The sequence below is a fragment of the Meles meles genome, chromosome 8 (genome assembly GCF_922984935.1).
Source record: "Meles meles chromosome 8, mMelMel3.1 paternal haplotype, whole genome shotgun sequence".
Taxonomy (NCBI): Eukaryota; Metazoa; Chordata; class Mammalia; order Carnivora; family Mustelidae; genus Meles; species Meles meles.
In genome coordinates, this window is record NC_060073.1 from 97,235,356 (window position 1) to 97,261,186 (window position 25,831).

At 50.7% G+C, this 25,831-nt stretch overlaps 1 protein-coding gene across 5 annotated transcripts in view; it reads left to right on the plus strand.

Annotated features, from left to right (window-relative positions):
* Positions 1 to 350: 350 nt before the first annotated feature.
* Positions 351 to 25,831, plus strand: part of KIRREL3 (kirre like nephrin family adhesion molecule 3) — a 540,762-nt gene continuing 515,281 nt past the window's right edge. For 4 of the 5 annotated variants that reach the window (XM_046016829.1, XM_046016833.1, XM_046016831.1 and 1 more), the window contains exons 1-2: positions 351 to 562; positions 2,951 to 3,412. In XM_046016829.1, the coding sequence (XP_045872785.1) occupies positions 3,358 to 3,412 (55 nt within the window). In that variant the 5' untranslated portion in view covers positions 351 to 562; positions 2,951 to 3,357. The remainder of the gene's footprint in view (positions 563 to 2,950; positions 3,413 to 25,831) is intronic. The other variant, XM_046016830.1, reaches the window with a different exon arrangement.

A 25,831-nucleotide genomic window follows, 5' to 3' on the forward strand; every position in this document is an offset into this window, starting at 1 on the left:
GAAACGCTGGAGAGGTTGCCACCTGCTGGCGAGGGACCCCGGCTTGCGCGGTGGGCGCATCAGAGACCTGAAGCCGGAATGTGCAGAGAACCAGAATTCGGGCAGTTATCCAAGTGCTTGGTTTTCTGCTGTCTCTTTAGGACTGTCACCTCTACGGGGTCGTGCCCAGAGCCCCGGTGCCTCGCGTCCCGCCTTCGGGACGCGCAGGCTCCCACTGGTGGGGGGGGGGTCTTCCTCCTCCCCTCCCTTCCCCTCCCCTCCCCATCTTTCCCCTCCCGTCTCCTTCTTTCCCCTCCCCTCCCTTCGCCTCGCCTCCCCTCGCCTAGCCTCGCTTCGCCTCGCCGCGCGCTCCGAGGTCTAAGACTCTACACTCTTCTCCATCAGGTGGAGCCGTCCGCGCCTCCCGCCCCCCGCCTCGCCCGCGAACTGCGCGCAGGCACCTTGCAGCGCCAGGAGGTTAACCGAGGCCCCGGAGGAGGTGAGGCCCAGGAGAGGCCGGGCGGAGATGGCCGGGCCGCCGTCGGGGCTGGCGCCAGAGCCCGGCCGGCTGTGGGTCCTGCAGGTACCGCTGTCGTTCTCGCCGCCCCACGTGGTGGCTGCCGAAGATTGCCGTGGTTTCTCCGGCACTCAAGCTTGAAACGCCTCCCGGTCCTTTTAGAGGCAGGCAGCTCACCACTTAATCCAAGCTTTCTTTTTCCTTTCTCCCGGAGACCGGAGGCTGCGGGGAGGGGGCGGAAGGGTGTTGGGGGAGGGCGGGGTGGGAGGAGAAGTGAACAGGTCCAGCTGGCGATCTGAGCCGGTCTGAGGGTCGTGAGGCGTCTCAGGGACCAGTGGGAGAGGGAAACAAGGTCCTTCCAGCCTCGGATTCCCACCATCCCTCTCCTGTCCAAGATCGAGTGTGTATGTGCGTGCGGTGCGCACACGCCTGTACGTGAGCCTGGTTTCGTGTACTGCACAGTTCGCTAGCTTCATGACCCTGGTTTTGTAATATTTCCTTGGGGGCTGAATTAATCTGGGCCCCAGGCCACTTAGGAATTAGCAGTCAAAATGAAACAGCAGCTTAAAGGATAAATGTTAGTTAAAATATCCAGTGTTGCTTTGTGGGTATGGTCTACATTTTAATATTATTAGTCTTACTCGCTGCAAGGCTTGCCTTAGGAATGGTGCCCAGACTTTAAATGTCTATCCTCACTGGGTAGGTTTTAATGGAGAGCTCCTACTAAAGTTAAAGCACTCTACCTGCCATGTTCTCAGTCTTGACATGTTGTCTGGCATAGGCTGTTCAGAATCACCATCCATCCTGTGAATGTGTTTCTGATTTGCCCCTTCTGTTTCACTGTCTTCTCTGTCAGCGGGGCGGAGCCTGTGCTGACACTCCGTTTCTGTACCTTGTTGCTAATTTAGCTGATGGGATGCCTCTTTGGGGTTCTCTTGGTTTTTGTGGCTCAGCATTTCTTTTTCTCCCCCCAAGATTGCTTACAAATTTCCCTTTGATCTGTTTAACAGCCTTGAAGGGATGCAGTTAAATAAACTATTAAGTTAAGAATAGAAAAGTCAACAAAGCAGACACCTACTAATTTGTAGATCTTTGATGTCAACTACCAGATGTAAGTAAGCTCCTACCAGCACATACTTTTCTCAGGGGGCCCTACTTCTCTTTTCTTGTTCATCAGTACCGAGGGATACATTTTTAAAGTTAACATCCACATGGAAACTTGGAGTTGGAATGTGCCTGGAAGTCAGTAAAATCCCCCAAGTACGTAATACTAATGGAAGGAAGGCTAAGAGTCCCCCAAACACGTCCCCAAGGTCCAGTGAATGAAGAAAGCAGTAATTGATTTTATACTGAAAGGCACACACCAAGAGAGCATCTTTTAGCTTTGTCCCCTTACTCTTTTGTCCCCCCACCTTCTTCTGTAAAATGCTGCATATTATACACGGTTGTAACTATCCTTATAGTTTGTATCTTATGTGTATACTCTGCTTCATACTAAACTGTGAGTTCCAGAAGGCATGGTCTGTGGCTGGGATTTTAGCTCCCCCAGTGCCTGCTCATCCCAGGTTTATCTAAATGTCTATCAAGGAAACACACAGGTAAATTGTTTGTTATCTTGGAGGAAAACAGAGTTTGATTTGAGTGTGGGCTTCACGACAGGTAAAAGACCTGAAGGTTCTTCAGAGGCAGTTGCCTATGACCTTGGCCTCTCCTTCGCAATAGGATTCACAGCACCTCTTGGAGAAAAAGACACTCTCAGAGTGATGGAGTGCTTATCAGAGGAGAGGCTGCAAATGCAAAGGCAGGCTACTCCCCTCTCCTTGTTAGGAAATGCACAAACCAGGATGGTAATAATAATAAATGGGCATGTGTCACAAACCTGCTTGATTTCCCTCTAGTTCCTTCATTTTGTTTTGGAGGACTAGTGCAAAGCAAACTATGGTCTAAATGTTCGGGTTTTTATTTCCCACCTCACCTCCCCCTTCTAGGAAAGTCTCCCAAAAATGTAAAACGTGCTTATCTCTTCCCCAACTCTGAGACTCCCGCTGCACGCATTGGCCAAGTCCTTCTCGGGGAAAGATGCATCCCCCTCGCTCCTCGCGGCTTCGCTCTTTCCCTTTCAGCCAGTTCCCAATCCCCCGTGCAAAGGCAGGGCACGCATATTTTAATGCGTGTGCATGCATATAGTCCTCCCTAACTTCACTCCCATTGAACAGCCTTATGTGGTGTGGACAAAAAGTCCCAGTCGGCTCCCCGTTCAAGATGCCTTTTGGTCAATAATGGTGACAAAAGCTGCATTTCCCCCCGTTTAGGGGGAAAAAGGAGAAGGGAAGAGAGAACAGAGCCCCCCCCCCCCACGCTCTCCCCCCGCCCCCCGCTTTGCATAGATCTCCTTTTTCCAAGTGTTTCCTCTTTAATTATGACCTGTTTCCCCTCCCTCTCCCCCCGCCCCAGCTTCAGTGAAAGGAGCCCTTCTGTCACTCGTCACTGGCTCCCGCGCCCGCCCGCTCGCGAGCTCGCTGTGGGAGGAGCCCGCCGGAGGAAGCCAAGCCGTGCGCCAGGGCTGCCTAGAGCCACAGAATGGATCTGCTCCGAGCGGGGACGTCGCTGACGAGCCCAGCTTCCCGCGGCGGCTAGGAGCCCGGCCACCCGGCCACCCGGCTACTGGCGTCGGCAGACTGCGGGGACCTGGAGGCCCGGGGAGAGCGGGGCCGCGCCGAGGGACGGACGCACGGACAGACCGATGGTTGGCGCGCGCCGGGGAGGACCGCGGCGGAGGCTGAGCACCGAGAGTCGCCCGGGAGGAGAAACTCACTGCCAACCCAAGTTGCCCCGCCGGCTCTCTCTCGCGGCGCTGAGGAATGAAACCTTTCCAGCTCGATCTGCTCTTCGTGTGCTTCTTCCTCTTCAGTCAAGGTAGGAGCCCCGCGAGGCGGCCGGAGTTGCCAGGAAGAGTCGGCTGGGGTGGCGGCTGGCGGGGCGCGGGGGGCTGGGGGCAGGAATCGGGGGGCCGGCTTCGGAAACTCGCCCCGATCCTTGCGTCCGAGATGCGCCGGCGTGGCTTCTGTGCCTTTGCCAATGCCACAGAATGGTCCTGTTTATTTTCCTTTTGCAAGGAAGGGCTGTGGGAGGGGTGACTTTCTCCTCTCACTTGTCAACCTCCAGCCCAAACTCTCCGATGCAAATGAGTTCTTTATGCCCCGGTATGTTAATGAGGCAGTTATCTGTGTGGCTCTGGCGCTCTGAACTTCTGGGCACCTGCTCTCCTTCCGACTCAGGTTGGGAGAAGGAGCGGGGCGGGAAGGGGAGCTTTGTTTAGGTGGCTCCTTCAGCTCGAGGAAGGTCTGACTTGCAGGAGCGGATTCAGAAGCCGGTGTGTGCGGTTGCACGGTGGCAGAGGGGGCCGCCCGCTAGCCAGCGCATCGCCGGGTGATGTGCGGTGGCTGGGGAAGAAGCTGGGCAAGAGTTTCATTGGATGTAATGTGCTCAGAATAAGGCTGAATTCTGAATCCCACACAGCTCCGGATTCAGGGTCTAACGTGAAATGTCGCCCCTGGTGCTGATTGTTTACTTTGCGCAGCCTAGCGCGGGCTGAGAGGCTGGTGGACATTTCCGGAAAGAACTTTGCTACCTCTGGGCTGGCTCCCTGCCCATGGGAGCCCTGGGGTGGGCGTGGGGGGCTGGCCTGGGGAAGGGAGGGGGCAGGCGATCTGGGCAGGGGCTGCGGGGTTCCTACTTAGCCAAAGGCATCAAAAGTCACCTGTGGAATTGAGTTGGAAGGGGGTAAGTAAGTCAGCTCCTTCCCACTCCTTAGGCATGCCAGGGCTGCCTCTGCCTTCTGAGGCAGCATTTGTACCAGCCCGCTGGGCTCTGAGAGGGACAGGACTCTCAGAAAAATCTAAAACAGAGCATGTCCATCTGTTGATTAAATGAAGGGTCAAAGTTTTCAAGGAAGCAGAGCCCCACCATGGCGGGGTTCGGTGGGGGGGGGGGGGGGGGAGGCTGGCTTTGCAAGCGAACTGCATGTCTCCTTTTCTTTCCCTGTCAGGGAGAAGCCACATGTAAGCAGAAACCCGCGCCTCCTGCCTCTGCTCTTGCAGTGGTACTCAGGGTCGCTGCACATTTCCCCTTTATCAAACTTTGCTCCTGGCCATCCTGATGAAATTCGGGGGGGGGGGGGGGCTTTCCCCCATAACAGTGTGTATATGCCCACACCTGCATGTAATTATAATGTGGACACACACACGCAGACACTCGTGTATTCATAGGGTAGTGTGCATGTTGCCAGGGCTCCCTACAGCAGCAGGAAGATAAATTGCCTTCCCTAGAGTTTTCAGGCTGAATGAATAAGAACTATCTCAGAACACTGGTACAGAAACAGTTTGGGTTATATTACCATTTTGTGAGAGTACCCTCCTTGGATGTCTGTGTGCTGGCTTATGGGCAAACACACACACTCACACACTCACACTCCTGTTGTCCTTTGCCTCTTCCCAATGTACTCAGGAAGTCGCCTGTAGAATCCCTAAAAGGAAGAGCCCACCACGCCCCCCGCCAAATGTTCATGGGACCCGCACACATGTTAATCCGCCCGTGTGTTGTTGGAAAACTGGAGCTGTGATTCTCCTCTGGATTGGCATAAGACGCCTTTGGTGTCTGAGTGCCTCTTCGGTTGTCTGAATCACTGCAGTGTGCATCTTCTGCTTTGCTTATCCCTTTTTCAGTACCGGAGCTCCTTCTTCGCTCTTCTCATAGGAATCTTTAAATATTTACCTATGGAGGTTAAATGCTCCGTTTCATCTACCCTTAGCCCTGAGAGCACTAGGGAGAAAGCACAGTGCCCTGCAATGCCTACTTCCTTGTGATTCCTGAGTGTTCTGAGCGTGGCCGGCACAGCCCGCCCTACCCAATGGTAGATGTCATGGTCCACGGGGCTCCAAAAGAGGTCTAAAGAAAGACCATGAGACAAAGTGGTGGTAACTAGCCAAAATCCCTTGCATCACTGGACACTGTAGGTTCCGTGAATAACAGCATTGGATGACAGGAATTAAGGGCCAAGTGGGATGCTTTTTACAGACTTCGGTGATATGTTACCTTTTGACTTGATCCATAGACCCGTGTTTTCATGTGGATGTTATCCGGAGTGTTGTGAATCCCCTAGACGATTCTATTCGACCCTACACCTATATGATCAGTTCCTAGACTGTGCCCACCCCACCTAGCACTGTAGACTTCTCAAGTTATTAGTTCAAGTGCATCTACTTCCGAGAGGTCGTGGGAGGACCTGCCCGCAGGCTCGAGGTCGCTCCTGCGGACAACCCCTGCCTGAATTTGCACCCTGCCTGGCGCGCCCCACTGAGTTACCCCTTTGACCCCCCACCTCCCTCACACTCTTCCTCCTGGGATGCTTTCCAAGGAAATGTGCAGGGACTCAGGGATGCCCCTCCTGTCAGAGAAAACAAATGTCCAGGCTTCTTTTTAGACCTTTATCTGGCACTCTGGTGACACGTCCATCTGCTGCCCAGCACCTCTCCCGGTGGGAGCCTATGTGTCATCTTAGAGTTTCTGGAAATGCAATTCTCGTGTTTCCAGCTCCCGTTGTCTTAGTCCCCCTGCGGAGGGAGAGTTTCAAACAGCGCTCTGAACACTTCTGTAGCAAAACACCGAAGTCAAAACTCAGAAAGTTCCTTTCAGTTGCCCTTTCTGTCCCAACATGTCTGGTATTTATTCACTTTTACTTGTTCTCGAACCCCTTTATAGAGAGTGAAATCCAAGCCTGTCAGTGTCAGAGATACGCTGCATCCCCTCTCGTTGTAAAGTTCGGGCTTCTCGTGTAAATGGGAGATTAAATATTTATTTATCTTTCCTAAGGTGGCAGTAGAAAGACCAAATGGCGTACCTCCATTTCCTCCCCTGCCAACGTCCCCGGGCCCGGCTCCCCACAAAGAAATGGCGAGCTGCCAGTGTGTGCTGCTTGTGGGTTTCTCTCTTGCTGGGGACGCCTCTCCCATCAGCTGTCAGGACCGCGTGCTTTGTACAGAGAGGGATAATGTCACAGCACAATTTGCCTCCTGCAGAGAAGAGGCATGTTCTGCTCCTGGGTGAAAAGGATCGATTCTCTTGTCATCCATAAACTTAGAACTTGCGACATTTTTTTCCCTTTATCATTTCCGTTTGCCCACGACTGTTTCCATACATGCCCTCCTTCATCTTCAAGATCCGCGAGGCAGCCTGCACCTCCCCGCCTTAAGTAGCTACGGAGGAAACGTGCACCCGCAGGACAGAAGGTCCCTGTTCAGCTGCAGGTCCAAAAGTCTGGGGAAGGCGCAGTGACACTAAGTTGGTGCCTTGAACTCAGACGCTCTTGGAAAGGTTCTCTCTGCCCACTGACATTTTCCCCCAGCACTCCCAGACTGTCCCGTCTGGCCTCATAACCTCCGGGGGTTGGAAAGCTCTAACTCTGGCCCAACCCAGATCTCTCACTGGGTTTTCACGCATGCCAGGCTGCTCTGAATGTGTTGGGGGAGGGTGCGGGGGGAGGGGACAGTGAGAACTGGCATTTACCTGTCAGTGACAATCCCTGAATTGAGGGTTCACCTGGGCTCTCACCTCACCCTTGGGAAGAATTGAAGTGACCTGCGCTCCTGACCTGCTGGCAGAAGTCACCCAAAAGGCTGTCTGATGGCTACCTGAGGGTCAGAGGTTCGTGGTGACGTGAGTCTCCAAGGGGAGAGAAGAGTCTGAAGCCGAGAGGGGGCCAATAGCTTATGAGTGGAGACACCCAGCTAGGATGAGAAAAGCCAAGAGGATAACGGGAAGCTTGGAGAGGAAGGAGAAACTGCTTCGAGATGTCTTAACTTCTGAGAAGCTCCCTTGGGGAGGGAGAGGGGCACCAAAAGATACCAGGAACACCTCAGAGGCAGCCAGAAGAATGGGGGGATCCTAGGGGGTACAGGCTGAGAAGGCACTGGAAAAAGAAACTGGGAGTGAACTGCAACTTAGCAAACATTGAACCTTGCCCAGAACTGTCATATAACAAAAGATGAGGCAAGTAATAAGCTGCTCCCCGCACTGGCACCCCGAGTGGTATGACGTCTTGTCTAGAGGAGGAAGAATGGTTCCTTTTGTCCTGGAAGGTCAATGCACAACTGCCGAGTGTGTGGGACCATTTCTTGAACAAATCATCAGTGTGAGGGGAACTGGGACCACGTCCCTTGGGCATGGGGGTGGTCTCCGTGTCTGCTGCCCAGCAGGGAGCTCTCTGTTTCCAGCCAGACCTATTGGGGAGGGAAGAGAAGCTCCCCGGAGGGAGAGGGGTGCGGATGGGGGTCAACGCCCGCACACGGCACTTACAGGATACTGCGGGGGGCCTCCCTCTTGGGTTACAAAGGAGGATCTCACTTGGAACATGGCAGCAGAGAGCTAGGCATGGCACCAAGGAGCAGCTCTCCCTGGTGTGTCTGTGTTGGTAGGAGCCAGGGCCAGCAGGAGACGGGGTGGAGCAGGGGATTAGGCCTGAAGATGCAATTTTTCTTTTTTGTTCAGCCCAGTGGGGGTGACTTAGGCGGCATTATATTGCAGACCCAAAAAAGCACATGAATAATCCAGAGTGAATTCAAGAGATTTCAATAGCAAAATAATAACAATACTAATGATACCTTTGATTTGCAGAGTACTTTTCTTCCAAGGAGATAAAAAGATAAACTGTTTTGGAAACATGAACAAGGAAAAGAAAATTGGCTGTGACGAGGAGTGGGGAAGGAGGGCCAACAGCATTCATTTTAGGGTCTCCTATAAATCGGGGCAGGGGAGGGGAGCAGTTACATGGGCAAGAGGCATCATTCTGCAGCTCCCGTTCCTTATCCTTCTAAAATGGTGAAATAAATAACTTTGAGGTGAAAAACCAGGCATTTTTAATGGAGGTCAACTAGAAAGAGTGAGGCCACGTATCCTGCCTGTGTCTGGGAGCAGAGACCCTGATTCAGCAGTGGGGAGGGTCGGTAAGATCAGGAGAAGGTTGGAACTTGCACTTGGACTCTCCCTACATGCAGCGATCCTGATTTTAATGATGGTGCTGGCGGCACAGCCATTGGGGCCCGAGTCTTCCCACAAGGTCAGTGGACGCCCTAGTGTTCACATAGCAGGGTCGGGCTGGGATGGCTGCTCTGTGGGAAGTCTGCTCCCTTGGGTTACTTGTCGCCTCCTTGCTGTCCACAGGGAGTGAGGAGAAAAACAAGGCAGCATCCCGTGCCTGGCTGGGCTAGCTTTGCCCTGTGCTCCAAATAGGGGGGTTTTATTTCCAGCGAGGAGACAGAATCCATTGTATCCAGGCACAGATGATATTGTATATGGTTTCCTTTTCCCTAGGGGAACACCGAATCTACAGATAGGCATGCACGTAAGAAGGTAGATAACTTATAGATCGTTGCAATACTTCTCACACGGTCACGCAAAGAATGCCATGTCTTGCTTTCTGCCAGACCTTGAAGATCAAGCCTGGAAGGGCTGCAGACTTCCAGGCTCTCTTGGAATCCACACGGTTGCCATAGAGTGAGGATCTCCACCACCATATTGAACGTGAACTTCCATTAACTTTCTGCTTCTGAACCATGGAAGGAGCTAGGGATCCAACATTGTGCTTTTTCCCCCTTTCCTTTTCTGAGTGTGAAAATGAGTACTCTGGCTGTATATTTCTAGAAGTCAGTAAATGTCAATATTGGATAAGTGTTTCCTTTCTATCACTGCAATTTAGCATAAGCTGCTTGGAAACAAATGTCTTCCGTAAGCATACAATGTTTCCATGAGTACACAGTCAACACGGCTATGAGGATTAAATAAATGTCAGCTTTCCTTGGGTACACTGGTAACAAGTCAAAGCCGTGGAAATAGTGACCAGCCTGGGCGAATCCTGCTCCCTGTTGAATTATTCAGTTGCAGCCCTGGCTGGGGCTTGAAGGGTGAGAGGGGCTCACCCACCCTTCCCCCTCACTCCCAGACGGAAAGGCAAGGAAGTAGCCAGACATAGAGACCTCCCACATGCCCTGGGAAGGATCCCCTGGCCCCTGCAGTCTCGAAGCCTTACCATGCCCTCTTCAGATCTCCTCCTATCTGTGACCCCACTCTACACATACACACACACACACACACACAGAGCTTATTGCTGAAATGCAATCCTAACCAGAGCATAGAACCAATCTGCCATCTTCCTGAAATGAGAGGTGAGAGCTCACTGTGCTCTTCTCCTCGGTGTTGGTATCCTCACTGGCAGAGTGAGGCAGATTAACCTGAGTCAATTTTTTATTTTTAATTTTTTTTTTTGAACACTGAAACCCAAACTGCAATGGTGTAAGTCATCAGTATTAAGAAGATGCCTAAATATCAGGCAGAATGACCAAGATGATCAGCCTCCTTGGCCTGTGTTCCCTGGACAGTTGTTTGTAAGTTCAGACTCTTTTTAATTCTTGCCTAGAAGACAGGAATTTGAAATCTGACACTGAGTTGCATGGCAACCAGGGCTCCCATTCATCATTCCACACTTTTCCCCAGGGGCTCCATACTTTTCCTGGTGTCTCAGAGGGCCACATTCTCTTGGCCCTTGTTGATACACTTGAGAAAACCAAAACTCAGCCCTTGGCCACTCAGCCCACGCTCATGGTAGGCCAACTGTGTGGTGGGCACGATGCCAGGGACTTCCGAGGCAAAGACCCCCTAAGACATTATTTCTGCCCAGGTAGAGGCTCTCCATCTGGTCAGTGAGCAGACACTTTGACTTATGGTTACATGATGGGCTCAGAGTTGTCAGGAGTATTCTGAGAGCCGCTGAAATGACCGAGGGCATCAGGAAAGGCTGCACAGAGACAATGACTTGACTTCAAAGGATGTCTCGGAGCCCTCCTGGGGAAGCACAGAAAAGAGTGTTCCAGGATTGCCTTAGTGTGTGCAAAGGAAAGAAGGCAGGACAGAACACCATCTGTTCCGAAGCAATGGATAGTGTGGGTGGCTGGAATATGAGCGTGTGGAGGGTAGTGAGTTGCTCAGGAAGGGGAGGATCAGCTTGTCATAAATATCATGCTAAGTGTTTTGATGACTTAACTATCAAGAGTTAAGTCTGATCCTTAGAAACATTGTGAGGAGCTTCTGGGTCTGCACTCCTCTCCATGCCATGCGTCCTGTGGATAAAAAAGGGGAAGAATCCATTTGTTATTTATTCTTCTTGCTTTGCCATGTCTTTTATATGGGGCTTTAAAAATGTGGAATTGAATGGACATACACCCATTCTCTCCAGCTCACCTTCCTTCATAGCTGGTACATAAAGGGCGGGGGGTGGGCAGTGAGTGAGAGCATAGGTGTGGAGGAACGGACCTTCCCTGTTGGTCTGCTTTGCAGAAGGAGGCAGAGAAGAATAGCAGGTAGACATGTATTTAAGAACAATGCATTGGATAAAGAATATGGCAGGGCGGGGCGCCTGCGTGGCTCAGTGGGTTAAAGACTCTGCCTTCGGCTCAAGTCATGATCCCAAGGTCCTGGGATGGAGTCCCGCATCGGGCTCTCTGCTCAGCGGGGAGCCTGCTTCCTCCTCTCTCTTACTGTCTGCCTCTCTGCCTACTTGTGATCTCTGTCTGTCAAATAAATAAATAAAATATTAAAAAAAAAAAAGAATGTGGCAGGGATCCACGGAGCACTCGGAAGCAGGGATGGCTACGTGCATGCTGGATTGTGAGTCAAATGGCATGCACTGAGGAATGGGACTTACCCATTTCTGGGGCCCCGGGAGGCTCACCTAACATTGAGGATGAATGGTAGGTAAACCAGGAAGGGAGACAAGATCAAGGACGAGATAAGTAAGAAATGCCTAGAGACATTTTGCTGATGATTTCTTTGCTGTTCTGAAGAGAAAGCTAAGTTTTGCTGGCTTTGAGGAAAACGAGTTTACAAGCTGTGATTCCACTCAGAAGATGTTAGAAATGTTTAGAAGTCTCTAGTATCAAGAGTAAAGAATGTCATGAGATCTACTTATGGGTTCCACACTTGGGGCTGTTCTCATCAGGAATTGGTGGGGATTTGGCAGGACGAGCTCAATAGTGAAGCAAATACATTCATTGTTTGGCCAGAAATAGGCAGTGACGTAGCTTTGTGATTTGGTCATATTTAATCGTATTTTTATGATTTTTAATATTGAATCCTAGTGTCTAATTTATTAGACACTTAATTTAATCCTAGTGTCTAAGGCTAGCCTGCTGACAGTGCTCTAAGAGTAGATTTCGGGCCACCAAAAAGAGAAGAGTCAATTCCCCAGAGCGGATCAAAGAGTAGACAAGATATCACTCAAATCCTCTCCGACCCCACGATTCCCTGAATATTATCTGTTAGCAACAACCTATTGATTCTGGATAATAAATTCCTAGAAAATAGATGATGTGTTACAGATGTCTTTTTTGTCCAGCACATTTTCTCATAAGTGCCAGCAAAGCCTTTGGGCTGTTGGTGATGGCAGTAATAATGTTTTGATGATGCTGGTGGTGGTGGTGATGAGTGTTGGTGTAAAGCCTCCCAAACTGTAGAGTGCCATTCACAAGCCCTCGTTCATTTCATTACTGTGCTAGCATGAGAGGCAGCTGTCATACTGTCATACCCTCCGAAAGGTCATGTCGCTCGACCAAAGTCACTCTCATCTGCTTCACTTTTTCATATGCCTCGATGCTTCTCAAGATGCTGGGAGATGCAGTTGCTTCAAATCATCCATCCTGAAAAATGCATGAGAAGATCCTAGGCAGTGGCATAAGAGGGAACATGTTCTTCAAACTGTGGGAATCCTCAGTGGCTAGGCAGAGAAAAGGATTTTAAGGATTTCCCATGAAAACCAGGGAGCTGACCTTCAAACCTAGCCTTGCAGCTCTGTCTTTTGATTTCAGGCTCTTTCTGAGTTGGTTCCTTCATCTTCTGACATTCAGCTTTACCTTGAGGCCATGAGGTTTCCAGGAGGAATGACAGACCAGCCTCTTGGGCTGAATAGCAAGCAAGGGGATGTTGCTTGGATAGTTCCTTTTGTGACTTTGTTGACAGTTAAAAAAAAAAAAAAAGCAAGAGCAGGAACTTTTATCCTCTTAATTGGTTGATTAAAATATCCATTTCTTTTATCCACCTGCCCTGGTGCCAGGCATGCTGCTCAGCACAGAGGACTCTGAATAAATGTTGGAATGTTGGCATGAATGGCAAAAAACAATGCAAAGGAAGAGAAAGCAGGGTTTCTGACATCACCTGTGTGGGGGCTGACAAGGTCCCTCTGGGAGGACAGAGGAAGATTCTAGCTATTTGGAGTAGGAAGTTGTTCCTCTCTGAGTGAGACCTTGAAAGACCACGGGGTCACCAGGGACAACGCCAAGGGAAACACCCTCCTGTAAGCCACCCACTCCTCAGTTTCAACAAAAAACCCCAGCCCTGTCCTTCTGTTCTTTAATGCATGTCAGTTTCCATTTCTGTCAGTCACCTGGAAGTGTCACAGGTGACTCGGCTCTGGTGCACTGTGACAGCCCACCTGTCACCCTTGGCGACTTTGGGAGCTATGACAGCTTCAGAGTAACAGTGGGACCTGGCTGGCTCATCATGCAGGCAACCAGGGGACAGAAACTTAGAGCTTTCTCCTGGAGACCCTTCCTGGGTACCACAGGAGAAGTGAGGCCACCCTCCCCGCCTTCCTGACCTTCTGACAAAGACAGAGAAATTGCCAGTTAACCTCCCAGTGGCTTGACCCTACATATTCTAGGACCCACAGTTTTCCACGCCTCGCTGAAGAACGCTGGGTCTACCCCATATTTACAGGGAGTCCCATTTCATCAGAAAGCTGGCCTCAGAAGCCTTTTTCTTACAGAGAATGGTGCACCTGAGTGAGGGGCCATGTGTGGGAGAGAGAGAAGACCTCTTCTTTACTTGGGTCCACATCAGGCTGGAGCTGGTGGCAATATTTTGGGATGTGAAACCTGGTGAACACTGCAGTTCCCGCATGAGCCTGATGGTGGCAGCAGCAGCGCTTGCAAAGCCCAGGAGTGAGCTGAGCAGAAGCCCTGGGCAGCCCTTAGTAGCAGGAGGAGCCAGGCTCTCTTGGCCAGCTGCCTGGGCCCTCCTCTGCCCATGACAGTGGGGCTGGGGCAGCTGAGCCAGAGCAGGGAAAGGGCATGAAGGGAAAAGACCAAGGCTTCCGGATTGGCAGCAGCTCCCCCCCACCCCGGAGGCTCTGGTGCTTTCTGCTGTTTCTGATGGATGTGAGGGCAGTTTGCTAAGAGGAACGTCTGAGCAGAGGCAGGTGGGTACAATTAAAAATGCTCAAGGGTGTGGAAGAGTTGCAAAGAGAGACCTCAGCTAGCTGTCCATTTCCCTGTGGCAGGTGTTTTCCCATGCTGGTGTCTTTCCTGTGGGTGATGAATGCATCCGCCCCTCAATGCCCCCTCCCCAACCAGGGGTGGCTGGCAGCCAGGAGCCCCACTTCCTGTCCCCAGCCCCCAACCTGGGCCCGCTGCACTTCTCCCCGGGCTTTGCCTCTTTGATGATCCAGGAGCCAATATTTCTGCTGCTGCTCCCCTTTCATGCTGGAGAAGCAAAACAAACAGATGCTAAAATTAGTCTCATTATTCCTGATCTCCCTGGCAGGCTGAAGAGGTGCTACTCTGTTTTCATCTCTGGACAGAAACAGACACCATTAAGACAAATCATGGTAAGCAGTGGTTGTTCATTTCAGAGCGCAACTTACCAGGCAAGGTAACCAGAGCCTAAGGGAGGGCACTGAGATCCCACGTTCGCCCTGCGGGGAGGTGACAACTTGCTCTTTTCACCTTTTGATGATTGCGTGTACGTGTCTCAGACCCCGGAGTCAATTTGTGTGCAGCATAAACAAAGATAGTGGGACATGGGGCGAGGGAAAGGTGAAGCCATCATTGGAACAGCCCACTCCTTGTCTTCTCTGTGTGGCCTGAGTGGCTGGTGAACTGGCTGTGTACGTTGCCCGACACCATGAGACATTATTTCATATCCATTAGGTTTGGGTTGCCAGTAGGATTTTAGATGAGGTTCACTCAAACCCAAGCGGCTCCCGCACCTGACTCCCCGTCAGAGCCCTTTGCTGTTTTGTCACTAGCAATGTGAGTAGCCACCTGCCCAGTCCGTCTGTCCTCACGCTGTCTGTCTGCCTGGGAAGGGGCCAGGGGAGTGAGGGAGGGGTTCCCAATGGGATAGGAGAGAAGGTAGGATTATTCTGCCCATGTTATTAACGGAGGGCCCTGGCACGTGGAGGTGACTTCCTGAGCATCTCACATCAGAGAAGAAAACGTTTTGCCTGAAGTTGGCAAAGCCGTGTTTCCAGCTGCCGATCAGGGAGTGCATGGGTTAGCGAGGAAACAGAAGTGCCTCATATGAGAAGCTGCTGAGAGTGATGGAGAGTGATCTCCCCATGGAAGAAGGTGTTACACCCATGTGGTGCGTGTCATCGACTCGCTGCTTTCCCGGCCCCTCCGTGGGGCCAGCCTGCTCCCGCCTCTTCGTTCGCAAACGAGCTCCCTCGGGGCTTTGGGAATCCCCGATGGAAAGCTGAACTGGGGAGAGGGGAAATGGTGAGAATAGGAAAGAGTCGAACCCCGTAATGGTCTCCGGATTCCGGCCTCACAGCGTCTCTTGCCACTCCCTCGTGGTCGCTGACGTGGAGCCCGCCACGGGGAGGCGTCCCGGATGGAGACTAGGACCAGGTCAGCTGAGCTCTGCGCCCATTCCCCTCTGTCACCCTCCTGGCAGCCCAGTAAAGCAGGATGGTCAGCCCACCTGCTGGTGAAAATGACCAAGGCTGAGATTCCATAACTTGCCCATAGGTTCCATAATGTCGTCTCTCCCTCCTGTGGAGGGATGGGACCACCATTCGGACACTCGCTTGTACCCCCCTGGCCCCTTGCTGCCCCTTTCTTCAGGAGGAATCGCCCTCACCCTGGTGGCCGCCACAGCTGTGGGCCTGGCAGTGGGCCGCAGAACCCCGTGGTCCATGGGTCCCCTCCTTCATGGCTTGTGGGGCTTGTGACCAAGAGCTGACCAAAACAGAGGAAACATTGCCCCACAGACAAGCTGAGTAAGAATTCACGAAGCTCCGCTCCCCAGTGGCGGGCAGGGGCTCGTTGCTTCCCCAGCCCGGATCGAGTTGAGATGAACATTCTGAAAACTAGACACTGATTCCTTAACAAGGACCCGTCACCACCTAACTTTCTTACAGTGGATTTAAAAAAGAAAAAAAGAATAAACCCCATTCTGCTGAGGGAGAGCTGACCCCGGTGTTAGCTCTGTGGAAGAACGGAGCTATTCTACACGAAAAGGCATTGCAGGACATCCAAACCCTCCTTTTTGTCAAGTCTAGAATAGTAAAAATGTCAGGAGACCACATGGTTCTGAAATGATTAATAATGGTCGTTAGAGGGAGAGAGAAAAGACTCTGGGAACGTGGGAGAGTCTGACTACCGTTCAAGCCCAATTCTCCTCACTTCAGCTCCGGCAGGGCCGTCCTGCCTGGTGTCAGAATTCATTTCTGAAGATGGCCTGTCTCTACCTAGGCCATGCTCAGGATCCTGGTATTAGCGGAAGATAGACACTTCAGATAAACTAGCGAAACGCCAAAGTTCCTTGACGGTTTCAAAGCTCCTTTGGATTGAATCAGCGGAGTAGAGAGGAAGAAGGCAAGGCAGATAGATCTCTGCATGGGAGACCGAAAATTCCTTCTTTTGATGCCACAGTCTGGGCCTTTCAGCAGAACCCACGGCTTCTGCCGGCAAGTGCATTGTCAGCTTTTGCCAGGGCTCCAAACCCACGTGGGTGTCCCTTGCTCTGGACATGAGCTTGGCTTTGGGTTTTCTCTTCATCAAACCAGGGCAGAGGCATTCACAGAGAGAAATCCATGCTTTATAGGTGAAAACAGTTGCATGCTGAGCTGATCAGACTGGGAGAAATACCATCTGGAAAACCTTATCCTTCCCTCCCCTATTCTCCTGCTAATAATAATAGGAAATCTGCATTTCCCTCTCACGGCCAACAGACATTCATTGACAAAGATCCATGCTACTGAATCCTTGCCAAGGAAGGTGCAAATATACGTCCTGCTGTATTTTTTCAGTTAAATTGTCTTCTTACATTATGCTCTCTGCCTTAAATGTTTGCACAGTCAATGCCGGGATGTTTCTGCCCTTTCTAAGGGCTCTTGCAGCCATAGGAACTGAAAGAAATCTTTCCTAGCCAAAATAGGAGTGCCCTTTGCGCTGGACCAGTCTACCCCTTTTTATGGAATAGTGTTTTATGGAATAGTGCTCAGAGTATGTGAATGTATGGGGCATGGAGGTCACAACTTCCCTCGCAGTCGATACTGAGATGCCTTTAAACCACTGCTGAGTGGAGGCTTGTCCAGAAAAAGAAGGTGGGTGCATTTTGGCACAGAAATCACCTGCATCCCCTTTTCGCACTGCCTTGTCCAGCCCCGGCCTCCTCTCCCTGTGAATACCGCTTTTACTCACTTGAGCTGTATAAGCGCTCTGGAGAGCAGTTCGAACCAGAGGCGGTCAGGTGATTCATGGCAGCTGCCTCGAAGAATTTTCATGTCACATTATTATCTCAGGATGACATGCATGGTGAGAACGGACTCAGGAATCACCATGGGTCCTGAGCACAGGGAACCAAACAAGCAAGAAGGCCAGGAACATAACAGTTTGGAACAGGATGGCTTTGCCAGTCTGTCGCTGATGTCCCTGCTTTCCTCACGACTGAGAAGAGCACACGTCCCTTGCTGCCTTGTCTGGCCTCTGGAGCGCCCAGGAAAGCCACGTGATCCTCTGCACTGGCAGGGAATAATGGGACCAGGAGCGGCCATAGATTTTTTTTTCTTCCACCTGCACTTTAAAATGTTTATTTTAAAGTCAACACTGTACTCCAGAGAGGCTCATGTCCATAAAGGATGGATTTTCTGCTTGGCACAGTGAAGAGATTCAGAACGTATGTAATAATGCACCCCGAGAATTCTTGTTCTGTTTTTTTGTTTTTTGGTTTTTGGTTTTTTTTTTTTTTTTTGATCTTCAAGGTCAATACAACCACCGACATTGCTATTCGCTTTGTTGCGAACTGGGATCTCCTAGCTGCGTTCTGTCATTTTATTTTCCAATTCATAAAAAAAGATGGTCTCGTCCCCAGGCCTCTGGGTCTCTTTATTCAGCCCAGATCACCAATGGGAAACCGAAGGCAGGGACTGATGAATACAGGGGTGGAGAGGAGGGTGGGGAGCTGGTGCCAGGTTTGAAGAGGCCCCCAGCCCCCCCACTGCAGGCTACTGTGTAGGCCTCGTGGGTATTCCCAGATGGGTAACGTAGTGATACAAGAGAGGAACGGGGAGAGGGCCGCAGGTGCCTGTGGCTGTTTTAGTCTCCCGGAGACCCTAAGACTGTAGGGTTCAGAGCTCGAGCTCTCCCTGATCCAGAAAGGCACACTCGTGTACGTGGAAGGTTTTCAAGTTTCCATTCCCCAGCTTAGCCATGACGACGGCCAGTGTGCCAGATTTCAGGGACACAGAGGGCTCTGTCTTTGGATGGTTGTCTGTTTCTTTGACGGTGTCCCAGCACCTTCAGGAGAAGGATCTCTCTTCTCCATTCTCAAACCCTTCACTCCAGCCAAGCCCATCTGCCGGCGTCTCTGAATGTGATTTGCTCCCTCACACCTCCCACCTTTCTCACCTGTCCTTCCTCCCTCTAGAAGGATCTCCGCTCTTTGCCATGTTGGCCTGGCCGATGTCTACCCTGAGGATTAGCTCACTTTACCTCCCGGAGGAAGTTTCCTTACTTCTGTCCTCACAGACCAATTGAGTGCCCTACCTCCTTGTTTCCACAGCCCCCTGTGAAAAGCCCTAGTAGTGCTCCTAACAGTATATTAAGAAGACTTTTTCCTGGGGTGCCTGGGTGGCTCAGTGGGTTAAGCCTCTGCCTTCGGCTCAGGTCATGCTGGGATCGAGCCCCACATCGGGCTATCTGCTCAGCAGGGAGCCTGCTTCCCCTCTCTCTCTCTCTGCCTGCCTCTCTGCCTACTTGTGATCTCTCTCTCTCTGTCAAATAAATAAATAAAATCTTTAAAAAAAAAAAAAGACTTTTTTCCTATCTGCCATCCCTTTTAGATCGTGAGCTTCTGGAAGCCAAAGGCTGGGTCCTGTGGGTATCTGTCTGTGCCGTGCTCTGTCCAGCTTGGGCACATAGCCGGCACGTGGCCAGACTGTTGCTAGCCTCTACCTTCTGTGCCTGGCATTTCTTTTGCCAAGCTGTGGAAGGGCTTTATCAGAGAATATATTCTACTTATTATTATTGCCTTCTGCAACCAGAGTACCTGTGAGCACAAAGTAATCCTTGGGGAAAAGGTGATAATAATTTAATCCCTCCTTGCATTTATATGGCACTTTATGCTTTTCCAAACCCTTTCGCATTTATTATGGGCGACAGTCCTCACCTTACTCGGAAAAGTCAGAAAAATGAGAACAAGATATGGTAAGGGGCCTCTCTGAGGTCACACAGCTGGTAAGTGTGAGAGTTAAGACAAAAACCTAGAATTCTCAATCCAGGCCCTGTGGGTCTCCCAGCCACTCTTCCTGTCCCCTTTCCCTGGTTTCCTGTCCCTGAAGATTATAGGCTTAGAGGGTGCCTAGTGGAGTGGGCCCCCGGGGGTATTTCCTGCATCATCCTATGGGGCATGGTGGGGTGAGGATCTCCATGGAGAGGCAGAATAGCAACTTAAGAGGAGGCTGGGGCTGGTGAAGGCAGGGAGGCTGGTGAAGTAGGGTTAGCTGTTCCAACTGACGCCCAAAGCTCTCTCTTGTAAAGGAGGCAAACTAAGGAGAACATCATAGCTCCCAAGGACTCTCCCAGTGCCTGGTACTCGGCTGGAAGCAGCTGCTGCTGCTTCTTCAAGATTTTATTTATTTATTTGACAGAGAGAGATGACAAGTAGGCAGAGAGGCAGGCAGAGAGAGAGAGGAAGGGAAGCAGGCTCCCCGCTGAGCAGAGAGCCCAATTCGGGACTCGATCCCAGGACCCTGAGGTCATGACCTGAGCTGAAGGCAGAGGCTTAACCCACTGAGCCACCTAGGCGCCCCTCCTAGAAGCTTCTTCCCGGGCAGCCTTTCACTGGGCACGTTGGCCATGACCCTCCCCCACACCACCTCTGCCGTGAAGTGTCAATCTATCAGCCTGTCCATCTGTCAATGCTGTTGAGTGTCCCGATCACCCTCCAAGAGTTCCTCATCCTCAGCCCAAGCCTGGGACACAGGTCCTGGACTCAACAGCCCCAGGAAGCTGTTACCTTGTCGCATACATGTGGCAGGCTCTGGGCATGGCCCCCGGAGGCTGAAGGGAATCAGGCTTTTCCTGCTAGCTGCCTCACAAAGCAGTTCCTCACTGAGCAGGGAGCTTTGAAACACTATGAGGGAAGCATTGCTCTGGAGCAGTCCACAGGGGTGAGGCATCTGCCGTCCTCTGGTTCCATCTTTCCGGATGTGTGGTGCTGGTAGTCTCTCTTCAAGGCGAGATACTGTATGTTTTTCTGGGGGAGCGGGGCGGCGGGGGGGGGTGGGGGGGAGCACAGGCCTCCCTTCTCAGCATCGTTCATCAGAAGAAAGAAGCTCTCGTGCCCTCGAGGCATCCACTGTATTAATGAGATAAACTAATTGTTAGGCATCTAGGTTGGTGCCGGTTAGGGGTTTATCCTTGAGCGAAGAAAAGAAGAGTTCTCCGTATTATCTTCTGGGTTCTGTGGTTCAGAAGAGAAACCGCAGCCGAGAAAGGCAGGGTGGGGACTGTTCTCGTTCCCTGCAGCTGTTGTGGCCACAGGACAAACCGTAGTGACGTACAACAACACAAGTGTCTCCTAGCTCCGGGTGTGCGGAGTCTAAAATGGGCCTCACTGGGCTGAAGCTGAGATCGGTTCTTTCCAAAGGCTGCGGGGGGACAATGGGTGTCCTTGGCTCTCCTGGCTTCCAGTGGCCACCTGCACTCCTTGGTTTGTGTTTCCTTCCCCGCATCACTGGAACCTCTGGCTTCGGTCATAGCTCTTATTCGAGCTTCCCCTCCCCCGCCTTCGCACAAGGATCTTGTGATCACACCGGGCCTCCTGTACAATTCAGGATAATCTGTCTCAGGAGCTCTTCACTGGGTCACAGATCCTTTTTGCCTTGTAAGGTGACATCTTTAAGGACTAGGACCTGTCCTCGTCTTTCTGGGCTCATTATTCTGCCCATCACAGGAAGGAACCAAAGACACGTGGAGCTCGGTGGCCACCCCTTCCTTTCAGAACCGCTGTAGTCCTTTTTATCCTCCCTGTCTGTGAGAGAAATCTGTGCCTCAGTCTCCCTTTCTGTAAACTAAAATGATCTTTCTGCCCATTTATATGTATAAAGCACTTTGGGATTATCAAGGAAAAAGTGCTTAGGAGGAGACGGTTCATATGATAGGATACTCTGACTTGGTATGAATTACGTTTACATGAATCAGTCAAGCTACTTAACGACCAGATGCGGCAGGGAGAGACGTGGGTGGGGTGGGGAGCCATCTATTAGATTCTGTAGTTAAACCTCACTAAATGATTCTTAATAGCAATTTACTTTGGCTTCATTAGCACGGAGTATGGGAACTCTCCTTTAATATACCATATAGCTCAGCATCCTCCGGTCTTCGGAGTAATTGAAAGGAAACAGAGATCCACAACAACAACAATAGTGTAAGACAAAGAAAGAGGCGCTCTGTCTACACGTGATTGCCGCAGGGGTGGGAGGCTCACCGCCTGCGCCGAGATTTGTCTCTCTTTGCCTCCATGCCTAGTTGAGTTTCTGACTTTTGACCGAGGATCTGGCTAGGAAGGAGGCAGGGGGCGTGGATATAAACTGTGTGGCAGTGACGGTGGGGCTGCAGGCTCCAGGGTGAGTGGATGTGTCTTACCCCGTAACAAAACGAGGGACAGCATCTACTATGATAGTATTAGGCACCATGTTGGGTCACTTAGGTCATGAGATTCATTCAGTTGATATACTTTAAAAGGCTTTATGAAGTCTCCCTCGGGTTAGAGGCTGAACAAATTTGGAAGTTGAGCCCTTCTCTGCCCACCCCACCACGAGAGGCATCAAAATGCTGTAAGAGGCTTGAGCCTTGAGGCTCCTTCTCTTGGTGTACGGGGAGGCACCAGACTGACTGACCTTGTCCGACTCCACTCTGGGGCCTGCAGAACTAGCAAAATGAGAGGCCCCCGGACAGGCATCTGAGTCACCCCCCCATCCCGTACTCACCCTGCCAGTTTCCCGGGGAGTCTGCCTCGGAAGCCCAGGAAATAGACACAGTCAGCGGACGATGATAGCATCTTTAAATAGATTTATGAAATGTTCCACCCTCGAAGAGCCTGTGTCCAGGAAGGGTTATGTTGCTGTTCAACAGTCCCCGGGAGGGCATCACAACCAGCTCTGGTCCTCGGGGCTCAGGGGAATTAAAGGAGAGAGACAAGCCCCGAGAATGATTATAATCCCATTATGCAGAGCTCCCCCTATTTATTTCTTCATATGGATGAATTTGTATATATTTGCATTTTGTTCTATCTGATAATATGCATAGAATTCAAATTGAAATGACTTGAATAGATTTGAATATTAATGAGGCGTTTAAAGGCTGCCATCCCTGGCAAAGTCCCTGCAAGGGAGCGCGTGGTGCAGCAGCTCAGAAATTTCCTCGGGCACCAGCACCGCCAGGCAGTGCCCCCCAGAGGCCCAGCTGGGCCTGGGGCATTGGAGGAGGGACACGCTATGGGGTGGAGAGAGAGGTCTCCCCTACAGCTTCCAGGCACCGAGCCCAGAGCCTACGCCGATAAGGGGTGTGTTGAAAACAGCCCATCCGCAAGTGTACGTGGCTTGAGGTGTTTTCAGACATATGTTTTTTTTTTAAAGATTTTATTTATTTATTTGACAGACAGAGATCACAAGTAGGCAGAGAGGCAGGCAGAGAGAGAGAGAGAGGAGAAGCAGGCTCCCCGCTGAGCAGAGAGCCCGATGTGTTGCTCGATCCCAGGACCCTGAGACCATGACCTGAGTCGAAGGCAGAGGCTTAACCCACTGAGCCACCCAGGCACCCCCAGACATATGGTTTTAACAGTACCATCAAAGGCAAGATGTTTTCCCATATTAAGAAAAGCCTAATTGCCTTTGCCTCATAGAATTCGGTGGAAAAGGGCAGAGTTTCAGCCAGGCAGGTACAGGTGTGGAAAGTGCTAAGGATTATCTTCTACCTGGAGTCCTATGGCTCCAGGACACATCACACCTCCTGCTTCTTTTTCTACAGGATCATGGCAGTTGGTCAGCACACTCTGTGGGCCTGAAGGCCGTCTGTCCTTCTCGAGGCTCTCCTAAGGAAACGAGTTGATTCTGGTCACTGCAGCCCCTCAGTATTTACATCTGTAGCCTGTCTCGGCCCTGGGCTAACGTCTAAGACTAAATAAGATAGAATGGCCTGTGCACTTGAGAAAGACCCACTGGTGTTCCATTGGCCATTGTTTCCCCTTTTCATCAAGAGACTTGGGTAAAAGGACCTTTTAGGTGGACCTGTGGTGAGGCTTCAAATTGCTGAGCCTCAAAATCTGTAGGCAGTCGTGTAAGAATAGTGATTTGTAGCAATTTCTGTTGGGTTACCAGTTCTCCCAAGTGTAGAGCTCCAGACATACCATCATTCATTGCTGAAGTACTAGGGATCATTGTTTGTAAGTGATTCTCAATTGTTGTATCTGTCCTAACTGAATCTCGGTTAGTTCCAAGTTCATGCTCCTCGTACCGTTTCTAATGGCCAATTATGAGAGCAAGTAATAACGAAAACATACTTGTGAGTCATTTAGCTTCCTGCTGTATGAGGCTCTCATGTCCACCCGTTGTCATTTCTAATCCAACAATCTGAAAACCAAACTCCTCATTTTATCCCCCGTTGTAGTCCTAATCTCTGTCAAGGGTAGCCCCATATTCCCAACCTCCTTCTGAAACCTGAGGCATCACCAGCCCCTCCCTCCTCACCCACATCCGACCACGTCCACCATGACAGATTTCATCTGCATTTTCTCTTCTATATTGCCCTACTCATCCTCATCATTTTCTTCCCAAATATTAGGGCATTCTGTCGAGCCCATCACTTGTTTCCAGAGTCACCCGTCACCACTGTCCTTCACTAGCTTTATCTTCCCAGGTCACCCGTCAAATTCACACTTCTGCATCTCAGCCAGGTCCCCAGGGCTACCCTTGGCCTGTAAACCAGAGCCCGAATGCCTCCACCCGGTATTAGGTACCATTAGGTCTGACCATTTCCCCACCTTTAAAGTACTCTATAGTCTGGCACCGACCGTCCTTCCAGCATGAACTTCTCGCCATTCCTCCTTGCTCTCTAAGCCATAGGGGGGCTGGGGGGGGGGGAGGATATACTGCCCCTTCTATATCTTTGTTTATGCTGTTCCTTGGGCCTGGGATTTGCTCATCATTTCTTGAAATACTTGTCGTATCTCAAGGCTTGGCTCAAACGTCTCCTCTTCCATAACTTATTTCCTATTTCCAGCTCAGCGATGCTCTTTTCTGTGTGCTTCTGTGACCTGACGTATGTATTCAATTGTACCATGTATTCTGTCCTGTCCAGCGTGGTGTTTTCTGGATACCTTATCAACTCAATCGCAGGTACCATAAGGAGAGAAGAAACTCGAATGTTTTCACAGTTTTTGTATTATCTCATCACCTAAGACAGAGTTCAACAACTTTTTAATGAGTAAATGAAATGAGTATGTGGGAAAGTTTTAGGACTGCTGAGGGCATGTCCAGGTCTCCACGACATCCTGTGAATTCAGCCCTTGCCCTTGTAGCACCTGGCCTTCTAGAAAAGACGCTCCCATTTATTACGCACCTGCTACACATGCCCGGTGCTTCCTCGTGATCATTTGATTCTCGGTTAAAAAAAACAACAACACAGCAGAGATCCTTATTTCCAGTTTGCAGGTGAGGACACGGAGTCTCACTGAGGTTAAGAAATTTACCCCAGGTCACACCCCCAGTGGGTAATAGAATCAAGGTGAAGGACAGCTCAAGCCTCCAGGCTCCCCATCTCATGTTGTTAAAGCCGCCTGGCGTCCGCCGGAGAGCAGCCAGACTCTCGGCTTCCCCAGACTCTGTGTCAGGCTTCAGTGCTCCGGGAGAATGAGTTTCCCCTCAAATCAATCCTGGATGTAGTTATTATTTTATAGGGATGTTGTAAGTTGATAAGGTAGCTCTTATATGTTAATAGCTATGGTAATGCTGTTCTTAAGGCCTATTACTTGTGCTAGTTTGTATTTTAATGTGTGCAAAGGTGATTACAACTTTAATATGAATGTTAAACAGATTAGCTGATTTATATGTAAAATAAATAAATAAAGGAAACTCATACTCTCATTTCTATTCATTCCTCTGTCCTTCTCTCTCTTCCCGCGCTGTCCAAAAGCAGATGTGGTCTGTGGAGCATTGACAATGGAACAAAAAGGGAGTGTTTTCTGGGTGATAACTAGTGGTTATAGACAGGTCTTTTGTTCCAGGTGAATTTGGACTTTCTGTCCTTAATAGCTGCTTGTCTGAGACGTTGCGTGCTTGACAGTGTTTGGAAGTTGTTTTGTTTGAGAATTGTGCCTTCGCCATTCTCCCTCTTCAGTTTTGTCTCCCACCTCTGCTAAGCCCCTGTTGTTTTCTCATGTCCAATGGAAAGTGTGCCAAACTTCCAGAAAGGCTAGTGTCTGCCGGTGCACTCCCGTGTATCCAGGAGTGCAGGGCACAGAAGGGAAGACAGATAAGAATACAAACAATGAGAGTGCAAAAAGAAGGGGGCAGGAGGCAGGTCTGCACATGGTTATTTCTGCGGGGTGGGGGGCAGAGAGCAGGGGTGCTAACCAGCCTGGTGGAAAGAAAACATCTTCCATGAAGCAAAACTCCAAGGATGAGTGAAAGATAGCTAAGAAAATGAACAGAGGGAGGGGTCGAGGTGGTGGAGGGGTTTAGGGGAAGGAAAGGGCATTCCAGGCAGAGGGAATGGCCTGTGCTGTCCTGAAAGCATGGACTGCAGCCCATTGAGGGAGCTGCTTGGATCTCCTCCAGGGGCATTGAGGTTACTGGGAGCACTACTGACTTAAGGCACTATGCACAGAACCAGAGATCAAGAAGCTTTCCAGCCAGGGGTTCTTGGAGGAGAATGAATACTAATCTTAGGAATTGTAATAAAAACAGGACACTGGGCATGGTCAAATACCTATCCTAGGCTGTAGATC